The sequence below is a fragment of the Vicugna pacos genome, chromosome 3, assembly GCF_048564905.1.
Source record: "Vicugna pacos chromosome 3, VicPac4, whole genome shotgun sequence".
Lineage (NCBI taxonomy): Eukaryota > Metazoa > Chordata > Mammalia > Artiodactyla > Camelidae > Vicugna > Vicugna pacos.
Genome location: NC_132989.1, coordinates 86,129,677 through 86,152,591, shown reverse-complemented (window position 1 = coordinate 86,152,591; position 22,915 = coordinate 86,129,677). Strand labels below are relative to the sequence as shown.

The window sequence follows — 22,915 nt, the reverse complement described above, 5'->3', positions numbered from 1 at the left end:
TTGGTGGGAATACCAAAATGATACAGCTATTTCGGAAAACACTTAAGCAGTTTCTTATAAAGTTAAATATACACTTAGCATACAACCCAGCAATCTTACTCCTGGGCATTTATCCAGGAGAAATGAAAACATGAATCCACATAATCCGTATGTTAACGTTTATAGCAAAGACCTGTTCACAAATGCTTATATCAGCCTTGTTTAGAATAGCTCCAAACTGGAAATGCCTAAATGCCCATCAGCTAGTGAACAGTTAAGCAAACTATGGTTCATCCACACAACAGAAATACATTACTGATACATACAACAACATGGGTGAATTTTGCATTATGCTAAATGAAAGAAGCAAGACACAAAATGCTACATACTGTTTGGTTCCATTTAGATGACATTCTGGAAAAGGCAAAAATACAGATAGAAATCCAATTCGCGGTTGCCAGGAGCTAGGGGTAGGGAAAGAAATTAACTGTAAAGGGCGCAAAGGAACCTCCTGAGGTGAAGGCAATGTTCTAGACGTTGATGGTGGTGGCAGTTGCACCGCTATATGATGCATTTACAAAGCTCATTGAAATGCATACTTAAAAGAGTGAATATTAAAATATGTAAATTATACCTCAACAAACCTAACCATAAAAAGCATTTATTGAGCATCAAAGGCAGTGTGCTGTGTAAAGTACTATAGAAAAGCCAGTAAATTAGAGACATAAGCCTGTGCTCTGAGGGATTTGTGGTTTTTGTAGAAGAACAAAAGTAATGTTTAAAAATGGGTGAGTACTACCAAGCTGTGTAGGTTGTGATGAGCGTTAGAACAGTATATTTGTTTCATGTGGTGCTATAACAAATTACCACAAACCTGATGGCTTAACAACAGAAATGTATTCTCTCACTGTTCCGGAGGCCAGAAATTCAACCTTAGATTTACTGGACCAAAATCAAGGTGTTGGCAGGGCCACTCTTACTCCCTCTGGAGGCTCTGGGGAGAATTTGTTCCTTGCCTCCTCAGCCGTTGGTGGCCGCATCTCTCCAAACTCTGCCTCCACCTTCACATCACCTCCCCTTCTTCTGTGTGTGTCATCTCTCTGCCTCTCTTCTATAAAAGCACTTTATGAATATAGGGCCCATCTGGATAGTCCCACTTCACGATCTTTCACCTAATTACATCTGCAAAGATCGCTTTTCCTTACAGGTAACATTACAGGTTCCGGGGAGTAGGACTTGGTATGTCTGGGTGGCCGTTATTCAGCCAACCAGCCAACCACAAGTAGTTAGGATGACATCGCTGTGGGATGGGCAGGGAGTGCTTCACAGAGGAGGGAAAACCTGGCTTTGAGGAATGGACTGGATTTCAATAGAGACTGAATTTATTGACAGAGGGAGTGGTATTGACAAAGACTTGCTGTGAGCAATGCTTTTGGCGATCCTTTTGCTAAGCTTGACTGGGTGAATCTGGATGGAGGTCAAGAGTGCAGGGGGAAGAAAAGTCAAAAGTTGCCATAAGGCCAGAATGGGGAATGCCTTCAATTTTTTGATGAGGAATTTAAGCCTGATAGGCACTGAGGCACCACGGAAGGACTGAAGTGAGGTGATGCATGGAAGTATTGCTTTCAGGAAGTTACACTGGCAATATTTTACTGGATGAGTTAGAAGAGAAGGCAACGAGAATCAGGAAACCAATTTTAAAATTTGTCGATCCTTGAGTTGTGAGTAAGGAGAGTTGGAATTAGAATGGTGGCCATGGGAATGGAAGGGAAGGGATGGAGTCAGAGACAGGGCAGGCTTCATGGGCGTATGAACTCATTGGTCACACAGAGCCCGACAAGCTGAAGGGTCCTGCACTTGGTTTATGCTCTATCACTGTCTTGAAGTTCCTAATAATTTTATCTTGGAACGTGTGTTTTGTAAGTGAATTCCAATGGAATAATGGACCATACGCACAATGGAAGGACACACGCACATACATGCAGTATCTTTGTCCACTGTCCTTTCTCCCCTTGCCTCCCCCTGTGCACAGGACATTCGAGAGGCTCTATGAGCACAGAATTCCAGGAGAACCAAAATGCACAGGAGTTCGATGAGAGGCAAACAGAGTACAAGGCAAGCGTGTTACCTCTGTAACTGAGTAAGCAGAGGCACTGACAACCCAAGAGGACAGGCTTTCTGTTGAAACTCAGTTAGAACACAGAAGGAAGGCGATGACATTTAGGGAACATGAACCAAGGAACCCCATCATGTCCTTTGTCTCTTGTGCTACTCCCCTCACTTAGCTGACCACTTACGCTGAAAATGATGGAAAAGAGAAGGAAAGAGAAGGGTAGGGCCACCCATAGTTTTGTTTCCTCTACTCATCAATGTCCTTCTTTAAAACTGTTTTAAAGTCCTTTACTCATTGGTGAGCTGAAAGCAGTGTTGGTAGAATGTGTGTGTATCAAAAAGTGAAACAGAAGCGGATGAGTTAGTTTTTTTGCAGGTTCCACTATTCTGGTGAGAATGAAATGTGAATGTGTGTGCAAGCTATGGACACTGAAGTGTAATTTTTGCCATTCCGCATACAAGTTAAATGCTCTAATATTCACACTTAAAACTGGCATTGCACAATTTAAAATTACTGGTAATACTTTAATTTGTAATTTTTCTTTACCTAGTATGATAGTAAGTAGCAAAAACAAACCTCAAAAACAAGCAAACAAAGCAAAACCAAACAAAAAATCCTATGACAATTTGGGAGTTCACAGAAGAAAGAAAAAGTTTCCTATTTAGTACCATTAGTGGCATTACTTTTTGAACAAAGAGGCCTGCATTTTCATATTCACTGGACTCTGTAAATTATGTAGCCAGCCCTGGTCAGAGGACACGATGTCCCTAAGGATTCTGTGAGTCTTATATAAGAAGCCATTTAGCTGTCAGATGGTGTGTTCTCCCACACTTCCAAACCACAGCAGCATCACAGCGGGAAACAGCATAACCAAAGCCTCTGTGCAGAGTAAGTCAGCTCATTTTAATTGTATACTCTTTCTTAAAAATTGTGATAAAGTACACACAATGTAACATTTACCTTCTTAATCATTTTTAAGCATGCAGTTCAGGAATGTTAAGTATACTCACATTGTTGTACAAACCAATCTCCAGAACTTTTTCATCTTGCAAAACTGAAACTCTGTACTTATTAAACAGTAAATTTCACTCCCACTTCCCCACCAAACCCTGGCAACAGCCATTCTACTTCCTGACTCTGTGACTTTACCCTAGATAACGTCATGTAAGTGGTGTCTTGCAGCATTTGTCTGTCTGTGACTGGCTTATTCCACTTAACACAATGTCCTCAGTGTTCATCTGTGTTGTGGCGTGTGATGGGATTGCCTCCTTCTTTAAGGCTGAATCACATTGCGCTCTGTGTGCACCACACTTTGTTTCTCCGTTCACCTGTCAATGGACATTTGGATTGTTTCCACCTAAAGAAGCTCATTTTAATTTCAATCAAAACTTGCCTCAACTGCTTGGCAGTTCACCCATCCATCTATCCATCTATTCTTTGACCCATTCCACAAAGGATTCACAGACAATTTCAATTAAAGGAAAGAAATGAGAAAAGAGTCAGGACAAATGGAAAATGCGGGTGACAAAACAGTAAAGCAGGGCCCATTAGAAGTTTGGTTGACGAAGTTTTCTAAAAGCTATGCACTCACAGAGCAGCTAGATTGACCTGGAACCACCAATTCTCACACAGGGCTTCTCTAACTTGTTCGTGTCTTGGTACCTATAAAAACAGTATTTTCATCGCATCCAGCGGTAATCTGATGAGGCCGCTCTTCACCAAAGGGGGCTGGCCCCCGGCCACACACCATCCTCGCACCCTGAGGACTAAGAGAACCAGCATCTCAGGCCCACGGGCAACCTGCTCCTGGGAGACTGGTGGCTACCACATGCTGCGTGAGGCCCTTGCAGGCCCTGCCTTAACACAAGGTGCACATGTCAATTGTCTGTAAATGACCCAAATTGTAATTTCTATCTCCAGCAGCAAGACTGTGAAGCAGTGGAACCACGGCTGTGGAGTTAGAACGAATCGAGTTGTTTCTGTTTGTCACTAGTTCTGTGACTGGACAAGTTACCTAATCTCTCTGAGCCTCAGTTTGCTGGTTTACTAATAAGACTAAAAAATACCTGCCTTACGGGTGCCTGATAACTAGACATGATGCTTTTTGAACACCTAGCACACACCAGACCCTCAGCTGGCGCTCCCCTCCCCAAATGCTTGGTATTAGTAATAATACAAGTACTAAAAGAGATACTGTTCCACACGGTGAAGTGGCTCACCAGGACTTTCAGTTATTTCCTTCCTTCATTCCTTGATTCATTTATACGAACACATATTTACTGAGTACTCATCTTGTGCCAAACATTACCAGGTTCTGGGGATACACTGGGTAAGCTGAAGTACAGTAGACTTCTCATCAGAATCCATGTGTTCTAGCCCAGGCTGGGTAACAAAGAGTCTGTGTGACTTTGGGTGGATCACTTCAACATTCCAGGCCCTTGTATCAGTCATCACTCACTAGGTTATGCTATAAAACAAGCAACCCTAATGTTGCAGAGGTTTAGTCAAACAATGATTTCTTGCTCACGTTACAGAAGAGATGTAGATTGGCATCAGCTCTGCTTCATTCCCAAACCCAAACCGACGGTGCAGCCAGGACACTGTTCTCACCAGGAGGACTGAAACAAGACGACTCCAGCCAAGCCGTGCAGTTGCAGCCAACATTTCTGCTCTGAAGGAAATGCCATCTCCACCTACATTCCATTGGCCAACGCAGGCCACGTGGCCAAGTCCGTAGGCAATGAGGCAGGGTGAGGGTGAAGAGGAAACAAGTAATAGTGAACAAAGAACATAATGCCTCACTGTCAGCTTTCTGATTTATAAAATGAGGATGTTAGGCTAGTGGATGTTAGGCTGGAGTTCTCTGTTCGCTTCCGACTCCATATTCGGCAGTTCTATGATTTAATGGAGAGAAGTCTAACTGTAAACTAGCGTTACGCATTGAAGAAGCTGAGAGTCACTCTGCCAGAGCACTGCATTAAACACAAGATGCACTGGACAAGAACCTATATAATCTGATAGGCCCAGTCATTCTTCTGCAGGGAAACACAAGGATAAAAGGAATTTTGCTACACATGCCTCTGAAGCTGTTTTCCCACTTTGACCCCTTAGGTCTTTATGAACTTCACTCTACACAATCACAGCTTTCAAAGACGACAGGTGTATCCTAAGAACTGCATGGGCCCCCTGACAGTCTCTAAATAAAATCATATTAAAATTGTAATGCACCTTTGGGGAGGGGCTTGTCATTTACAAACAAACAACTCTAGTGAATCTTTTAAATATTGAAAATGAAATTATTCCATAATCAAATCCTTGCAACTACAGATTTTAATTTGCTGTCAGTCTTAGAAAAGCGCTGGGACAAGATAACCTTTCTAAAATAAGCTGGCCCCTAGGACCCACCAAATTTTCTGTGTGAAGCCTGGCATCAGCCTCCAAACATAGCTTCTAAATGTCCAGGCTCCTATGATCTCATTAATTACCAGCTTTATGTACCGTGCACTGAAGTAGAAGGGAAAAATGATTTCCACGCTACTGTTACAAATGGCTATCGATACTGAGGACCTACTGTGTGGCAAGCATTATTCTGTGGTTATATATGTGTGGTCTTTACCCTCGCAATGTCTCTGCAAGATTCCCCCAATTTTCCAGATGAGCAAACCAAGTTTCCTAGAGGTTCAGTAATTTGCCTAAATACATAAAAACAGAGCATGTTTTAAACCAGTGCTACTGTGATGCCAAAGTTCAGTCCATCCTGCTGAAGAAGAAAACCAGAAAGTTCTTTTACTCCCTCTATCTGCCAGGAAGATGGACGGCTAAACAGCTCTTTCTCTTCTTCGTATTTCCAATCATTATTTTCCTCCCTGGAGGATGAGAGCTATGATACTCTGAAATTTCTATATGCAGGATGTGAGAGGATGAATGACATCTGAGAGTAAGGGACATGGGTGCCCTGCTTTGTGTGCTTGGGATGAAAGTTTGAGTAAACAGATTAACTGCAATCATTTTCATATATATATATATATATATATGTGTGTATACATACACATACACATATATATATATGTGTACACACATACACATATATACATACACATACAGACACCATGCCTGGCAAAAGAACAGCCTACAGATCTCCTTGACATAAGTTTTATTTTGACTCCACTGAGACTACTGGCTGCAGGCTCAGCGGATAGGAATGAAAGCCCCACACCCCAGTTCTGAGTGTTGATGCATGCTAATTATACGGTCTCTATGAGGTGGGAATAAATTGAGGACTTGACAGAAGAAAATAGCTTTTCCTTCTGGCTAGTAGATGAGAAGAGTCGCCCCATCACATCAAAGGTACCCATGTCCATCCGCCTACAGTGGGCTGTGGCCATCCATCTGCAATGTCACTGACTGGGCAGCCCATCCAGCCACATCTGGAAAAGTTAAGTGAGCCGGAGAGTTGACACGTGTTGGCGAATGCTTTCAGCACAGCATGTTGACAACAGGCGAACACAGTTCTCTTCCCCTTATTTGCGTCAAGCCTGATAAGTTATTTGAAAATTAAAGCTTCAAGGTTTAGATAAGTTAGTGAAAACACATACAGACAGATCGGTACTACAGCCAACAGTAATTCTTTGAAAAGTAAGATGTGACGGGCCTGGAAGGGTTAACGAGGCCCATAAGCAGGGTTACCAGTCCAGGCGAAACTAGGGGGGGCCATGAGGGGCGCAGTGTATTCACCCTAAGAGGACAGATGCCTTTGGTGCCCTAATATATATCACACAACCCTCTCTTTACCACAGAGTCTGAAAACCTTCTGAAGAACAGAGCACACGCACTGTCTGAATGACACCACAGACATCCTAGAAATTGATCAGCCGCTTTTCTGACTGCCCTGGATAGTTTCAGTTTTAAATTCTAAACTTAAATTCCCATCAAGCCCCTCAAATCAAGAGCCATGTCTTAAGATTTTGTTTATTTTTGTAGCTTTGACAGCCCTGCACGTAGTGCCACACGGAAAGCACTTTGTGGCAAGCCCTTCTTGTTCTAATTTGGCACGAGCTATGACAGCCTGGCACAGGCACAACAGAAGTAGAAAGATAATCCTAACCGTTCTCTTCTACAAGCTCCTCAGCTCAGGAGAAGATTCAAACGCCTTCTCAAATGTTCTCATTTACCATCCACCCAGAGGTGCTTTGTATTGAAATAGATTTTTTTTCTCCATGGATCCCCCCTAATAAAGACTCATGAGAGTTTAAGGAAAGAAGTAGAGGTGTGTGGCTGAGGAAAGGAGGCAAAAGAAATTCCTGGGCTTTGCTACAACAGCTTTGGACTCCAGGGTAGCTCCATGGTGCATCTGGCTCTTGGACAGGTCCCTCTTAAATCTCGAAGATCCTTGCTCAGCCTCTGATTTCCCCATGCTCTTCCTGCTGCTCTGTGTCTCCCTTCAGGAAAGAGTCATTCGAAGAGCCTTTGCCATGACCTACCTCATCCCCACCGGGAGTTGGTGAGGCCACTTTCAGAGGTGAAATCTTGGCTTGGGGACGGGCTGTTCACACCAGTTCAAGAAAGAGGTGTGGTGAGAAGCCTGGGAAGGCAAGACTTTTCCTTCGGCCTCTATGGAGACATGATTCTTTTCAGCAAAGCTCAACACAATCCACTTTTTTTTTTCTAGAGAACTGCGGGGAAGCACAGCTGCCTGCTGAGAGCAGCGATTGTGCGGAGGCTCAGGGAGGCTCACAGGAGTGGCAAGTAGCAAAACGAGAATTCTACTCCAGATCTCCTACCCAGTTCACCAGTGGTTCCACATTGCTCTGCAGCTGTGTGGGGTGCCCTTGGGCCATATCGTGCAGCATGGATGGATGAGCATGTGGAGGTCTTAAGAGTTCCCCCTTTGCATAGTTATTTTAAAATTTAGTCTAAGAATAGACTTTATTTGAAGAAAGAGTTTCACTGTGAAAGAAGTCATCCATGTTATCTCCAATTTTGGAAGATTTTACTGGAAGCTATTCTCAGGTAGCTCTGTGTGAACTAAGTCCTTACTAGAGATCTTTTTACCCCTCAAGCATCATTTGTACTAGGAAGCATTTATATTGGGGTCACTGGCTCACACACACGTGCCCGGCCCACTGAATGCCTAAAGAAGTTCTGATTCATCATTTTGCGATTTCTGATGGACACTGTTGAGATTTTAATATTTGTTCTCCACAAGAATAGCAGAGTGGTTCTAAGTGTGGGTTCTGGTCAGATAGACTGGGTCTACCACTCACTATGTAACCTAGGGCAGTTTCAAAAACAAACAAAAAAACCCAGAGCAAAACAAAACAAAACAGAATTCCTTTTATGTCACGTAGGGCTGAAGCTGAAGTGACCAAACATATTTAGAGCACATAGTAAATGCTCAATAAACACTGGCCATTATTATTACTGTGGCTGCTGCTGTTGTTATTTGAGGGACTCATGCCAAGGTCTGGCAACAGCTTCTGAACAAAAGAAATGGGCTCAGCCTCACAATCCAAAAGCTTTAAATTCTTGACTTAGATCAGTAAGTTGTTATCTTAAATAATGGTGTCTAGGACAGAGTAGGACAAACCCAGTGGACTCAGTGCATGAGCAACACACACTGGAAAAGAGGAAGCAGGCAAACGGCTTCTGTTACCCAGGCTGGTGGCGGGGCTAGAGGTGGGACCCAGAAGCTCTGTTCTCTTCCCATCAGGCAACTGCAGTCTTTGGATCTGTAGTTGGCTCAGCGAAAACCCTCATTTCCAATTTTCACACTATCTGTAAACGTTTAATTCAAAAGGCTTTCCTATTTAATATCAAACAAGTGAGAAAAAAAATCTCATCAGCTCATTAGTGCTGTGCCAGACTTCCACTGGAATATGGTGGTGACTGGAACTCAGCTGCGCGGGGACCTCAGTAGGATTTCTCAAATGGCTGAATGGAGAGCAATACATCAGCCTACTAAAATCTCCCATGCCATTTGGTTTAAATTTAAAGTTCCTTTGAGGTTAAGTAAGTATTAGAACCAGAAGGAAGGCAGGTTTACAGTCTCTTAGCCTGGGCTCCACATGCTGCAATTGTCACAAATATACCTCGTTTCGGCAAGAGGGGTCACTGCCAGCCCCAAATCTCCCCGACTCCACTTACCGTTCAGAACTGGACTCTACATTCCCATCAACCTTTGCCCAGGGCTGCGGAACCCACAGTCTAGATGGACAGGCCGTCCGATGGAAATATAACGCAAGTCATGTGTCACTTTAAATTTTCTAGTAGCCACACTAAATTATAAAACAAATAAATAAGTGAATAGAAAGAGGTGAAATGAATTTTAATATGTTTTAACCCAATATGTCCCCAATATTAGCATTTCAACATGTTATCCATATAAAACCATTAATGATATTTTACATTTTGGGGTCCTAGGTCTTTGAAATTTGGTGTGTATTTTCTCCTGACAGCACACCTAGATCTGATCGAGCCACCTCTCAAGGGCTCAGTCGCCACTGTATTGGGCAGAGCTGGTCTAGACTCTAGACTAATTGCACATAGAGCGCTATATCCTAAAGCGGCGGGACAGTGGTAAAAACACCCGGCTGAGTCTGAGGAAGGGTCTCAGGAGGCGGAGAAGAATTGGGAGGACCCTGTGAAACAGAATCTGTCACCGCAGTTCCTTTTGAAGTGCATTTGTCTGCAATAACTTCTATAAACATCACCAGCTTCTCCCCTTTGTTTCACAGTTCGGGGACCCAATTCATCTCTGACGGAGGAGAGTATTATTTTCTCAGCTGCAAATCATGTTAATTGGGCAGCAACTAGATAGGAATGTGGAGTAAACACCCCTAATACCTTTAATGGTTTTGATGACTTTTCCAGCCCCATACTGTAGATACTGTATTGAAGGAGGGTAGCAGCTCCCTCCCCTGCTAAGAAGACAGCAGAGACAGGTCAAATAAAGCACACACAGTAAGTCTCCATCAGCAACGCTGTGTGGTGGAACGCCAGAGTGACTGCAGTAACCAACAATTTATCCTATAAAAACTAATGTTTATTAAGCATCTGCTATGTGGCAGGCAAGGTGCTAAGTTTTTTTTAGTATTTCATTTAATCCTTATAAAGACCCTATGGTTATATGATATGAATTGCTAATAGTCCCATTCTACAGATGAGGAAACTGAGCCTTAGAAAGGTTAACAACTCACCCAAGGTCAGCAAGTGTCAACATCGGAATTCAAACGCAGTTAATTTCAGAGCCCGTGTGTATATTGAGGCTAGGACTGGCTATATAATGTGGAGAACCCAGAGCAATGTGAAAATATGGGGCCTCTTGTTCAAAAAGCAGGAAAAAATGTCTTTAATATAAAGCTTTTTCCTTTCTTCCAAGGTTTGGATGTTGACTGGCCATGGTGATTTGTATTTGCTATTTAATGTCATTCTAAGTCAACAAAAATTAAAAATTAAAATTAACATAAACTTGACTATTCATCTTTGCATTGTGCAATGCCAGTTTTGAGTGCATTTTTAACTTGTATGCAGTCACTGAAATCACACGATTCGTATTTCACAGCTTGTACAATGCACTTGTGTTTTGCCCCAAATGAACTCATCTGTTTTTATTTCACTTCTTGATATACACACACATTCCATCAACTCTCTACCTTGAACTACTGATTAGTAAGAAAGGACTGAAAAGGACTGGAACTGTGGGCTGCCCTGTCTTCCTCTCCCTTTTATGTCATTGTTTTCAGTGTAAGTGGTTGGCTAATATGTGAAGTTAACACAGGTAAGAAACAATATGACAGAATTTGAAGAGGAGCAGAATTTGCCACCCCAGAATACGTCTCCTTGGCATAAGGATCATTTTAGGCTGGTTATTTTAAAGAAATAGCAGATGCAGGAGAAGCTCTGAAAACTGAGAAGAGAAAGAGAAATTTTGTAAGAGAAATTTACATTTAGAAGAAAAAGAGAGAGATTTACATTCAGAAGAACAATTTACATTTTTAAAATTTACATTTAGAAGAAAAATTTCCTTTAGGGAAGGGTGTCTCTCTCCTTGTAAGAAAAATCTGTAAAAGAAATTTATATTTAGAAGAAAAATCTCCACTAAGGGTGTCTCCCTCTCTGTACCAGGAGGAGGAGGATGACTAAATCTCTAGAAATTCTTACCGATGGAGAAGGCAAGTGACTAAAATCTGCAAAACCACCAAGTCCTTGGTTTACTGTGCTTTGCCTGATAATCTCCCATGACTGCCTTCCCTCCCACTGCCCCCCAACATCTTCTTTAGCCTTTAGCTGGAGACGGCTTGAGCCATTTAGGGGAGTTATTCAGTTTTCCTGGGTATCTCTCATGTGTATAGGAGGTGTATATGCTATTAAACTAGTTTGTTTTTCTCCTGTTTATCAGCCAAGAATCTAGAAAGGGAGTGGGAAGATGATTCTCCCTCTCTTACGAATTTCTCGATTAGTGCTGTTCTTTAGACTGCCATCTGCCTCCTTCCTGCATTTGAGGCAAGTTCAGGTTTGGCTGGAAAGAATGCCTTTGAGGGATGTCAGCCACTCCTCATGGCCAGTCATAAACTTAACGTGCTTACCTTGTACTTGGATCACACACATCGTGGGTCCATGGGCTGCTGTGCTAATGGGACGTCAGAAATGCTGTGTATGAACGGCGGGCAAGGACACGCGTCCTGCAGTATCTCCTCTACTCACACGCAGGCACTGTCATCCCTTTGGACTTCACTTACAAAACACAAATTCAAAGATAAAATTAAGAATTTCAAGTTGGTGAGAGTGGGGCACCGAGTCAAGCTCAGGGCCCTTCTGCATATGGGACCCTGTGTGAGTGCACCAGTGGCCCACTCGCGAAGGAAAACCTGAACCGGGCAAACAGAGTGAAATAGAGTTTCTGCCGTCTAGCTGTTGTTGGACCATGTAAAGTACAGCTGCATCTTGAAAAATGTTGTTCCAGTTACCCTAGCAGCCCAGCCACGGAGCCTCAGAAATGGATCCTCCCCACCTTATTTGTTGGTGAGTTTAGTGGTTGCACCCCATTATCTGGGGCAACTTGAGTGTGCTCAGCAAAGCAATTTCCAGGTGGCCCATGGGGCTCCTCTGATCTTTGCAAGTGTTCCATGGGTGGGTGGAGGGGAGCAGCACCCTGCAGAACCTCCACTCATCCACTTGCATCATGGAAATTTACTAAGGGCCACCTCTGGAGGCCGTCCAATCTGGTCTTCACTGTCCTGGACAATGGGGTTCTGGTGTGACAGGCAGGTGATAAAGGTAAGAAGGCTGGTTTTATATTCTCCCTTCATTTCCTCAGGCCCTCACTTTGGCCTCAGTAATTTACTTGTTGGTCCCACTGACAAATGTTTTCCTGTGACACCTTTCATCTTATCACATTTATTCTTCTGCAGAATTACCTGCCACCATCCTGGAAGTTCCCTCTTTCAATCCACACTCCCCTCAGGTTACTCTCCCTAAAGAGCTGTTTTGATTATGCTCCTTGTCTCAAAAACATTCACTGGCTCCCACTGATCACTAGATTTCGTCCAAGTTCTTTGTCATGGCGCTAAAGGCCCCCCACAATATGACCTCAACCTACCTTTCTTTCCAGTTGTGTTTTCATTCTTTCCTTCTGGGCAAGAGATTATTACCTATGATCCTTGCCTCCTTTGTGCCTCTACTATGTCTCTCCCTCCTACCCCTCCTTTCACCTTACTTTCTACACAATGGACTCACCATAAATATATGGTGTTTATTTATAAATCTTTTCACTCCACAAAAACATACATACTATACATCGCGTATCTTCCCTGTGGTCAATGTCACATAGTATGTGGATGGGACATGTTTGAGGTAAACAATTTAGCAGAGAGAATTAAACATTGGTCACTTCTTTCACCTCCCCAGGAAGTGATGACCAAAGCTGTTTTGTTTATTTAAACTCTTGCTAAAATGGAAGTTATCACAGAAGCAAATTAAAACAAGATTTCATTTTCTACCTATTAAATCAGGATAGATTAAAATAAATCAAAAGCCCAATTTCACAAGATAATAGAAAATCAAACTGACATCTAGTCACAGGTTGGAGGTGTGGATTGATACAGGCTGGGAAGGCAATTTGAAAATATGTTTTAAAAACCTTAAACATGTTTATGCCTTTGACCCTGTAATTCCACGATGAACCCTGTCAATTCACTTGCTATGGAAGTCATCAGGAAATGTGCACAAACATCCTTCTACACAGACATTTAAGGCAGAAATCCAACTATCCAACAACAGGGAATGAGTTAGATAAATAATGGTATTTGTGAGTGCAAGGGAGCCATAAAAAATCATGTTTTAGAGAAAAAAAAATCCAATAACATGGAAAAATGCTCCTAATGTATTGGTAAATAAAAACTACGTTCCAAAACAATATGCATAGTCTGACCCCAATTTTGTAAATTGTATGTGGATAGAAAAGAGATTAAAAGGTTATATATCACAACATCAATGTGATTCTTTCTAGGAGTGCAGTTATTTTCTCTTTTCTCCTTTATATAACCATATTTTCCACAATGAAAGTGAATCAATGAAAATCAATTTCATCAAATACGAAAAAAATGCATTGCACTTAAAATGCTCTAACTTGAAGTTGTTAGCCAGTCAGCAATTTTCATGAAATTTTCCTGTATTAGGGGCTATAAAGAGTTAAAAAGGAAACATCAGACAAAAGCACTGCCTTTCTGTGATTTATAAGCTAATGATGACACAGAAAGTACTAAAAAAATGCAGTGACTTCAGAAAAAAAATCAATATTTAACTAGCAAATATTTAGTTCTGAGCACTATATTTGATTCTATTTTAAATTTTTACCTCTCTCCAGTACATATAGCCCCAATGCCTCGCACACAATGTACATTCAATCTGTGTTGCTGAATGAATAAATGAGTGAATGGGGAGTCAAATGATGAAAGGCTGAGGCCGTGGAGGTCACCGGAGGTGTGTTCACCCGGTCTAGAAAGACTCCACGACCAGGTGAGGACAGGCTTCCAAGGCTGATGTTGTTGTAGCCTTTACATAACTTCCTTGGTTGTAAAACCTCACCATTTATACCTTGCAACCTCCCTCAGCTCCCTTACCTTTTTACCTAAGAAATACAAAGGGAAAACTGCTTCAAACATCCATTCCTGGAGTCACAGTTGTCACCATTTATCGAATGTTTCCTATGTGCCAGGCACCGTGAGAAGCACTTCACACAGATGACGTTATCTGGTACTCAGGGTAACCCTCTGAAGTAGGCGTATTACCTCAACTGTAGAGGAGAAACTGAAACACAAATAAATGACTTCTCCAGTGCCATGAGACTAGGAGGGGTGGAGCCGAACTCTAAGCCAGTTCTGGTTGACTCCAAACGCTGGGCGATTAGTCACTATGCTATAAACTTCCTTCTTGGAATCAGGACAGAAATTTTCAGTGGTGATTAACATGCCAGACTGACACACATTTCTTTTTCCTTATTCTCTTTTTCCTGGTAATGTCTTTAATTTTAGCTATTCTGGTGAGTGCATAGTTAGCTCATGGTAGCACCCCGCTATTAGTAAGGTTATTGGCCATTTGGATAGCGTCTTCCTCCATGAAGTGACTGTTCAAGTCTCTCGCAGACTTTTCCATTAAGTTGAACACTCTTTTTTCCTTCTTGATTTGAATAGTTCTGAGTATATTCTGGGAACAGACTTGGTTTTGTGTTGCAGGTATCTTCTATTCTGTACCTTTTTTATTTTCTCTCTTCACTTTCTCTTTTCCCTTTTCCTCTCTTTCAAACATTTTTTCAAACACTTTTTCTTCACAAAAATGTCTGTTATACAGAGGTAGACAATAAGTTATTATGAACCTCCATGTCACCATCACTTGGCTTCAACAATTGTCACCCACGGCCAATCTTGTTTCATCTCTATCCTCTCCTACTTCTGTTCTTCTCTCCACCCAATCGATTATTTTGAAATAAATCTCAAGCATAATATTTCATCCATAAATATCTCAGTATATGTCACTGATAAGGGCTCCCTGAAAAAAAATACACAAACACAATTCCATTATCATGCCTAAAATATCCTAGTAACCAATGCTTCCTTAATTCATAAGATATTTACTAAGTGTTTACATTTCTCCAATGTCTCATCTTAGCCTTTTACATTTTGGTAGCTTGAGCTGGAATCTAAATAAGGTCTACACTCTGCAACTGTTTGATAGAGCTCTTAAGACTTACTTACTCTATAGATTTCCTCTCTTTATTACTCGTTTCCTTCCTGCTGTTTAAGAAACCAACTCATTTGTCCAGTTGAATTTCCAATAGTCTGGATTCTAATTATTGCAATTAAATCACCAGGTGTGATTTAACATACTCTTCTGTTCCTACATCTTCTGCAAATTGTTGGTTAGATCTAGAAGCTTGATCAGACTCAGGTTCAATTTTGGGGGCAAGAATACTTCACTGGTGGCATTGTATCCTTCTCTCAGGAAGCACATAATGCCTGGTGGTTTCCCTCTGTGTGACATTAGCAGACACTGAGGATCACTGCTCAGCTCCATTATTTCATGAGGGGCAGAACTTCAAAGTGTAAACCACACATTTTAATTAATCTCTGGTATCATGTGACTTCACTGGATTTTGCTGTTTTACCTAAAAGTTTGGGATGACTTGAAATTACCAAACTGAATTAAAACAGAAAGGTTTCTGTTTATTTTTGTGATTCTACCTGGGTACCCAGCCTCGTAGACTATAGCAGATATGTTGTGGTTCTCTGAGAGGCATATTTATCAAGGGGCTTGGGGCTGGTGAGGGAAAAGCAGAATGGACTTCTGGTGTTCAGGGAAATGAGAATGTGTTAGTACAGACTTTTCAAAACTGCTCCAAATCCAAAATGTGTTAGCTCCTGCTAAAGGAACAACTTTGCCCAAGTACCATCTTGGAATAAATAATGGGTCTTGAGGGGGCAAACAGAGCAGCCTGAAATCCAGTTGAAACTCACTGCTTCTGTCTACCAAAACATCCAGGGGGTTATACAGCTTATAGGTTATTCCCTCTGTCTGGGTGTGTGAATTGTGGCTTTTTTTTTTTAAACACAGCAGTTTTTATTGTTAGGTGGAATAAAACACAACAGACTGCCCCTGAGATACACGAGAGAAGAATTTTGCTCTTGGAGATTCATCATTTCAAATATAGGTCATTTATCAGATCACCAGACAGAAGGATGAGACCAAGGCGGTAGGTGACTGACAGAGTTTGGTTTGGCACTCTGGAAGCACTTTTTGTGTGCTAGACACATGCTTCGCTGTTGTAGCAGTAAAATAGCAGAAAAAAAAGGTGCCAGTTTTACAGAGTTCTATTTAGAAAGACATTTAGAGGTAAAGCCTTTCCTGTGTCTGTGTTTGTTAGACTTCTAGTTTTATTTATGGTTTCAAAAGAAACTATAAATTAAGAGGTAATTTTAAGTTAGGAGGGTGGAAAACCAGGAAACAGGACCAAGAAAAAAAATAGTTAAAAATCTAGAGATTCAAATTACAATTTTAATAGAACAAAATGCCCCCCAAATTAAAAAAAATTCTCTGGAGTTATAGAAATCAACCAATGGAACCAATGCTACAGGAACTGAAGTCCTACCAAGATAGCAACCAAGACTGTCCTGTTTAGTGCTGTATCCCAAGCATCCAACACAACGCCTGGAACACACTAGGTGTTCAACAAAAACACACCGAATACATGAATAAATTAAAACTCTAACACTATCACAATAAAAACTTACAACTGCGATAAAACCTGTAAAAAAGACAAAGGTAAGCTGAGTCTTGACAAGCCTTCACCTGACAAATTCTGTCACAGCTGCTTAATAAAAGTGTGGGGTTGATACACCCCTTGTCTAGAAAGTTGTAAAACAACTGGAGAAGGTCCAGGGCCGGGCCTGACTTGCTCCAGATGACAGAGAATGACAGCCAGACACACTGTTTGCATTCCTGTCTCTGCCTTTCGGTGAGCAGTTTCCGTTCCAAACCAATCTTCTCATTTTTAATTTATTCTATTTATATGTCTAATGATTTAATATCACATCATCACAGTCTGGCCTTCAGGTGCCCTGGACACACATTTTTCTGATTGACCTTGCCATAGATTATCCACACACCAGCCAGAAACCATTCATTCCCCCACGAGCCTCTCAGGTGAGGATTGTGGTTTCCCTTCTCCCCCTAGAAAACAGCCTTCTTCACAGGCTCTGTTGGAAAACAGCTCCCCGTGCCCCTGCTCCCCTCCCCATGTCTCCTGTAAGCTTGTCCAGACATGGAGGGCATCATTAGGCCAGGTCTCCCAGTCATTCCACTGCTTGCAAAGCAGTCATTCATAGGCGTTTGGTGTTTTGTCTGACATCTTTTTGATGCTGGAGCTCCAGCCTTTGTCTCAATGAATCACTTGTCAGCAAAGGCTGTGGCATTCTAGGCTGGGTTTCACACCTACTGGGAGGGCTGCCTGTGATGTAAGTGATCTTAGGCTTTTTTGGAAACGCCCACCTCCCCCACCACCCTATGTTCCATGAGGAAACCAGGGAGAGAGGGAGACCTGGGAATCTGACGCTTATTCAAGACTGATTTTCATTTATCAGCATGTCCCCCGTCCCCATATGTTTGGAGCCAGGCTTTCCTATCTAGGGACAACACTGTCAACTCACCTCTATGGTGGGAAGGTGCCTGCTAAAGAGATCCAGGGTGAAATATCTGTGTAGAGTATTTTGAGAGCCTCAGAATAAGAGGCAGAGATTTTTGAACAAAAGAGAAAGAACGAACAAAAAAAGGAATCCATCATTCTTTGGTAGTATGCAGATTTTTTTCCCCTCAAGAGGATCTTGTTTTAAAAAGTGTGATTTGATGGCTGTGCCCAAGTTGGTCCGTAGTTGTGGAAATGTCTACTGGAGCAGTAAGGGGCCAGGAGTCAGACTGGGTCAAAAATCAAGCTGACCTGAGCGAGGCATGAAATCGAGGAGTCCCTCTCCTTATTCTCCAAACAGGATACCAGTCACCTTACAAAATACATATGGTAAGTGAAGTTACTTTGAACCACAAAGCCTGAACCATTTCCCTGTAAAAAGTGATTATTCAAATAGAGAGTGCCATGGAACCTTCTGGCAATCTGAGGACTTGAGCAGATGATGAAAACGGGGGTCAGCAAAGCCTAAGAACATCGTTGGTGGCCTTCCTAAACCAGGACCCAGTGATTAGAGCAGGCCTCATGGAACAGAGCCGGAATGCAAGACGGGAGAGTAGAGAACATCTGAGAGAAGAATCATGCACTTTTTACTTCACTGTTTTGTAAGGAAAGAAGGATGCATCTTGGAGAGGTTCTTCTTCGTGACTTTTAAACTCTTGGTGTTGGTTTTCAGAGAAAGCCACTTTGTGAAGAGGTCATCACACACAGATGAATCCCCAGGATGGGAAGCCAGAAGTCCCAGCTCTGATGGAACAGTAGGTGGAAGGAAAGTTTTTCATTCAAAGATTGGAAAGGGGAGGGGAAACTGATACCCCATCTAAGGCTTCTGGGTCTTACAGGGATCCCTTTCATGTTCCTAAATCAGGACAAGGAAGGTGGGGTAGGGCGCCAAACCGAGCTCATCCGTCACTTCATGCATCTGAGCTGGAAAACATTTAACTTCGAGATGCAAATCATTTAATCATGCTGACTCAGTGGGGACTCAAAAGTTGTGAACCCTTGGGATCCAGGAATTCCCAACATGATGTGATAATGCATTTCACAGCATGAACTTCAGATCCCCAGGACCTGGGCTAAGGGAAAGACATGGCAGGAGATCTACATTCTCCTAAAGTTTTATCCCTCCTTCCAAATGCATTGAAAACGAGGGGTCCCCAAGGGCAACTCCCACTTCCCGCCCCCTCCACATACCTTTTCCTTTCTGTTTGCACCATTAGGTCAGGAGGTTAATGAAAATGCACTCTAAAATTATAAAGAGGATAAAGCCAGGCATGAATATTAGATTTCCACTCGAGTCTGAATATTCCATCTGGACATTATTAAAAAAACCCCTTTTGCTTCAAAATCTTACTGTTCTGTCCACATTTGCTTGGATAGGTCTGAGGTGCTTAGGAACTTGATAACTGCTAATTGCCAACCTTGGAACCAAAACTAGGAACGCAGGTTGGATCCCAGCTTAGAAGCGAGGTGTTGCAAGCTTTCTGTGTAGTTAAATAATGTGTCAGGATAACGTTGCATCTGGGACCAAACAAGAGCTGGGATTTGTATTTTTCACTTTCTATTATGTTTTTCTTTTCCCCCTTTTCCTTCCTCTTCTTCGTCCATCTATCTTATTTTTCTTTCTGTTTTATAGAATACTCTCATCCTTAAGGATGGACCTGAAAATACATGGCATTTCCTCCTGAGTCACTGTTTCCTGAGGGCACCAATCCTCACTGAAGGACGCACTTCATGGCTCCAAATAGTTACACTCAGAAAGCTACTTTTACAACAAATATTATAAAATGGTGCTTTGATTGAAGGATGACACTTGCCATTAACATCTCAACTCTGCTCACGCATTCTGACGGAATAGCTCCAATGAAACTAAATCTCCGCTGAAGACAAACCGACTGGAAAAGACACCGATGCTTTTTCCTTTGGTCTCCTAAGGTTTTCGCAGTGGCTTCAAAAGAAATGTGAATTAATCATTTGTTTTGACCCAAGAGCAGCAGAACTTATTTTGAAGACTTAAACAGGCAACACAAATGTAAACAGAAATCTGGGACTCCCAAATGCTAAAGTTGGAAGGAGTCAGTCTGAAAACATCAGTTCTACTCAGCGTTTATTTCCATTTGAAGACAGTGGAAATCAAATCTAAATCACGGACAATACGAGCTCTTCTTGCCTGGCAATTGTCCACATGAATCTGTTAACCTCAAAGTATATAGACACAGCATTTTTTAATAGAACGACAGGGTAATATGGCAGTTAGTTAGCAACTGACATCGTAAACTACAGTAGATACAAAGTTCTGTCATATAAATTAATTGCCATTACAAAAAGGCAACTGCTTTAGCTAAGAAGGTACAAAAACTGGTAACTTCCATAAATATAACAAGAAGCTAAGTGAAGAAATCCATAACAGACTGTTTTTCCTATACAATATCTGAATATGCAAACTAAGACACCTGTGGCACTGTACATAGAAGGAGGAATACGACGCACACGCACAACCACCCCCCACCCCCCAACGCAGGTCCAAGCCCCCTCCCCTCCCCCCACGTGGATTTCGAAAACATGGTAAATTCTAGGGTTACAAGGACAGGATGCAGCAGGGAAGCAGCAAGACGGCGAGCTCTGAACCGCTAGACAAAGAAGGAGCCTTATTGACAGTTGTAAAGCATTAGGCGTCAGACAGAAACTTGTCAAAAACAGCTGTTGTTGGGTACTGATTGATAATGTTTTCATTCTGACGGCTGAGACACTGCAGACAGTCATGGGTCTGAGAAGAAGCCCATCACTGGTGCACACATGAACACACACACAGACAACGGGAAGTCATTTAACAGATGGCTTAGGAGCACTCAGCCACGGTATCTTAAAAAGACAACATTCTACATTTAATGAACTTGCAGAGAAAGCAATGCCTAATGACCATTTATTTTTTGTAGAAGATGAGCACAATGGGACAAAATAAAAAGCAGGGATTGTGTCAATGGTCATTGGAATAAAAGTTTTGTACTGCTCACGGATTACACAGTGTTAAAAATATTCAAGGATGCTGTAGACAAAAATTGCATATGAATCTTTTTTGATTCATCCTATTAAAAAAAAAAGTTTAAAAGAAGTGTTGGATGTTTCAAAGGTAATAATTTCATTAAAATCCACCTACAAGATCAGACCACAAAGGCCATATTTGAATGACATGTATCTTCTGGAGAATTATAATGTATTACATCACCCTGTAATACAGTGTGAGTCTGCGGTATTTGGGAATCAGTCTACACTACCTAAAAATTACAAACATGTTTTTATTGCTCAGGTGAAGGGAGCAGTTTTCTATCACTTGGCCACTCAGTATTTTAAGTGGCCAAAAATCTATAAAATGTGCCAAAGAGTATTTCATCCATTAACCTCAATATCCATAGATAATTTCTGATTTAGAAAAGGTTAAAGGCGCCAAAACTTACTAAAACTGTACATTTATCTCTGCATAATTTTATTATTCAAGTTAAATGAACAAAAAAATTAGTTTCAAAGACTGAATCTAGGCCCTAAAATTATTTATCTGCTGCAGCCCCAGCACATTTTTAAGGGCACATTGAAACCCCTGAAAATAGAGGTTTATAATAGAAATACTGATAGAGCTTTAATTACTAGATGGAGACATTAAGAGACTCCATTAAGCAACATTAGCATTTACCGAATGAATATACAGATGATTCTGCCTTCGTTATCTCCGTCAAATATGTGCCAGCTTAAACCCTAGCCAGCCTAAACTATACTTCATTTGGCTATTTTTAAAAAAAATTATTATTTTAAAAATTATTTTCTCTATTTCAATCAGATATACAATTTTTAGAAAAAGATCTTTAGAAACATACCATGTTGCAGCTTGACTTTATGTTGGGTAATTCTTCCATTAAAATTATTTGAGGACTTGATGAAATAGTAATCAATGATGCATACGTACACTGTACCTGCATTTCCTCTAACTCATCTCAAAAACGAAAACAATGTCTTTGTCCTCAAGAGAGGGGAGTGAGGGAGACTTCAGATGTAATTAAAAAAAACAAAACAAAACAACCAACCCATTAGGCATCTTGTCTTTAAGTTCTTCAAAGTCAATTTGACTATGGCAGGATATTCCATTCTGATAAGGTAATTAATTGAAGTTTTTGGTGCTCATTTTTTCTCCCATAATCTGTAAGGCCAGTATATGAAAAACTAAAAATTAAAATAAGACCAAATCAAATCAAATAAACTTCCCAAGGGATCTTGAAAATGATACACATATTATGGGAAGCCCCAGTCAACAACACTCCACCCTAAAGCCAGGGTAAATGAGTCTAGGTTCTGAGTCTCCCTGAGTCCTCCGTGAGGGATCTGATTTCCGTGAGCTGCAAATTCCATCCATTTTAGCACAGAGTGGAGAAGAGACGCTTAGAACAACAGAAGGAAGAGACATGCGGTGAAGATGATTAGTGGTAAACAGAGAATAAATTCTCTCTCAGTAGTGTGTACTTGGCGTTAATGCCGATGATAATTCACCTGATATACAGAATGTTCACTTTAATAGAGAGATGCGAGTCTGAGATAACTGGAAGAAAATAGATACTGAAGCCATTACAGTCTTGATACCAAAATAAAATTAAAATGAGAAACTAACATGATAGGTTCAAGGCCTTTGGGGAACCCGTCTTCTTCGCCAGATTTCACATTCTTACAGCTTCATGGTCTTTTTCTTCTAACAAATTTATCAGCTGAGAGAAGCTGTCTTTCAGTGCATCCGTGTCATCCAGCGAGCAGGGCTGCAGAATCCAGCGTTTCCCACGTGCAAGTGGTTCAAGTTCAAAATATTTTTTGACCTTCATGGAGGAGGGGGAAGATAAATATGTTATTAATTATATCTGAACCTTTCTCATAAGGAAATTTTGTGAGTCATGAGATGGGGGATTTTAGGAAGTTATTTGAACTGTGATGCCTAGGACTTTCTAGAATCCCATCCACAGCTGTGGTTATAATGTGGGTTATATGTTGTGACCCGGGAGTGTTTTCTTTAGGGGTGAATGACCCGCTTGCAAGCCACCATTCCACCCATTCATTTA

At 41.5% G+C, this 22,915-nt stretch overlaps 1 protein-coding gene across 7 annotated transcripts in view; it reads right to left on the bottom strand.

The window, feature by feature from the left end:
• Positions 1-6,230: 6,230 nt before the first annotated feature.
• ARL15 (ARF like GTPase 15) overlaps positions 6,231-22,915 on the bottom strand; it is a 386,198-nt gene continuing 369,513 nt past the window's right edge. For 2 of the 7 annotated variants that reach the window (XM_006205987.4, XM_072958700.1), the window contains one exon: positions 20,732-22,675. In XM_006205987.4, the coding sequence (XP_006206049.1) occupies positions 22,523-22,675 (153 nt within the window). In that variant the 3' untranslated portion in view covers positions 20,732-22,522. Of the gene's footprint in view, positions 6,628-9,235; positions 10,009-11,676; positions 11,825-14,211; positions 15,137-20,731; positions 22,676-22,915 lie in introns of those variants that run through there. The other 5 variants (XR_012071494.1, XR_012071492.1, XR_012071493.1 and 2 more) reach the window with 5 other exon arrangements.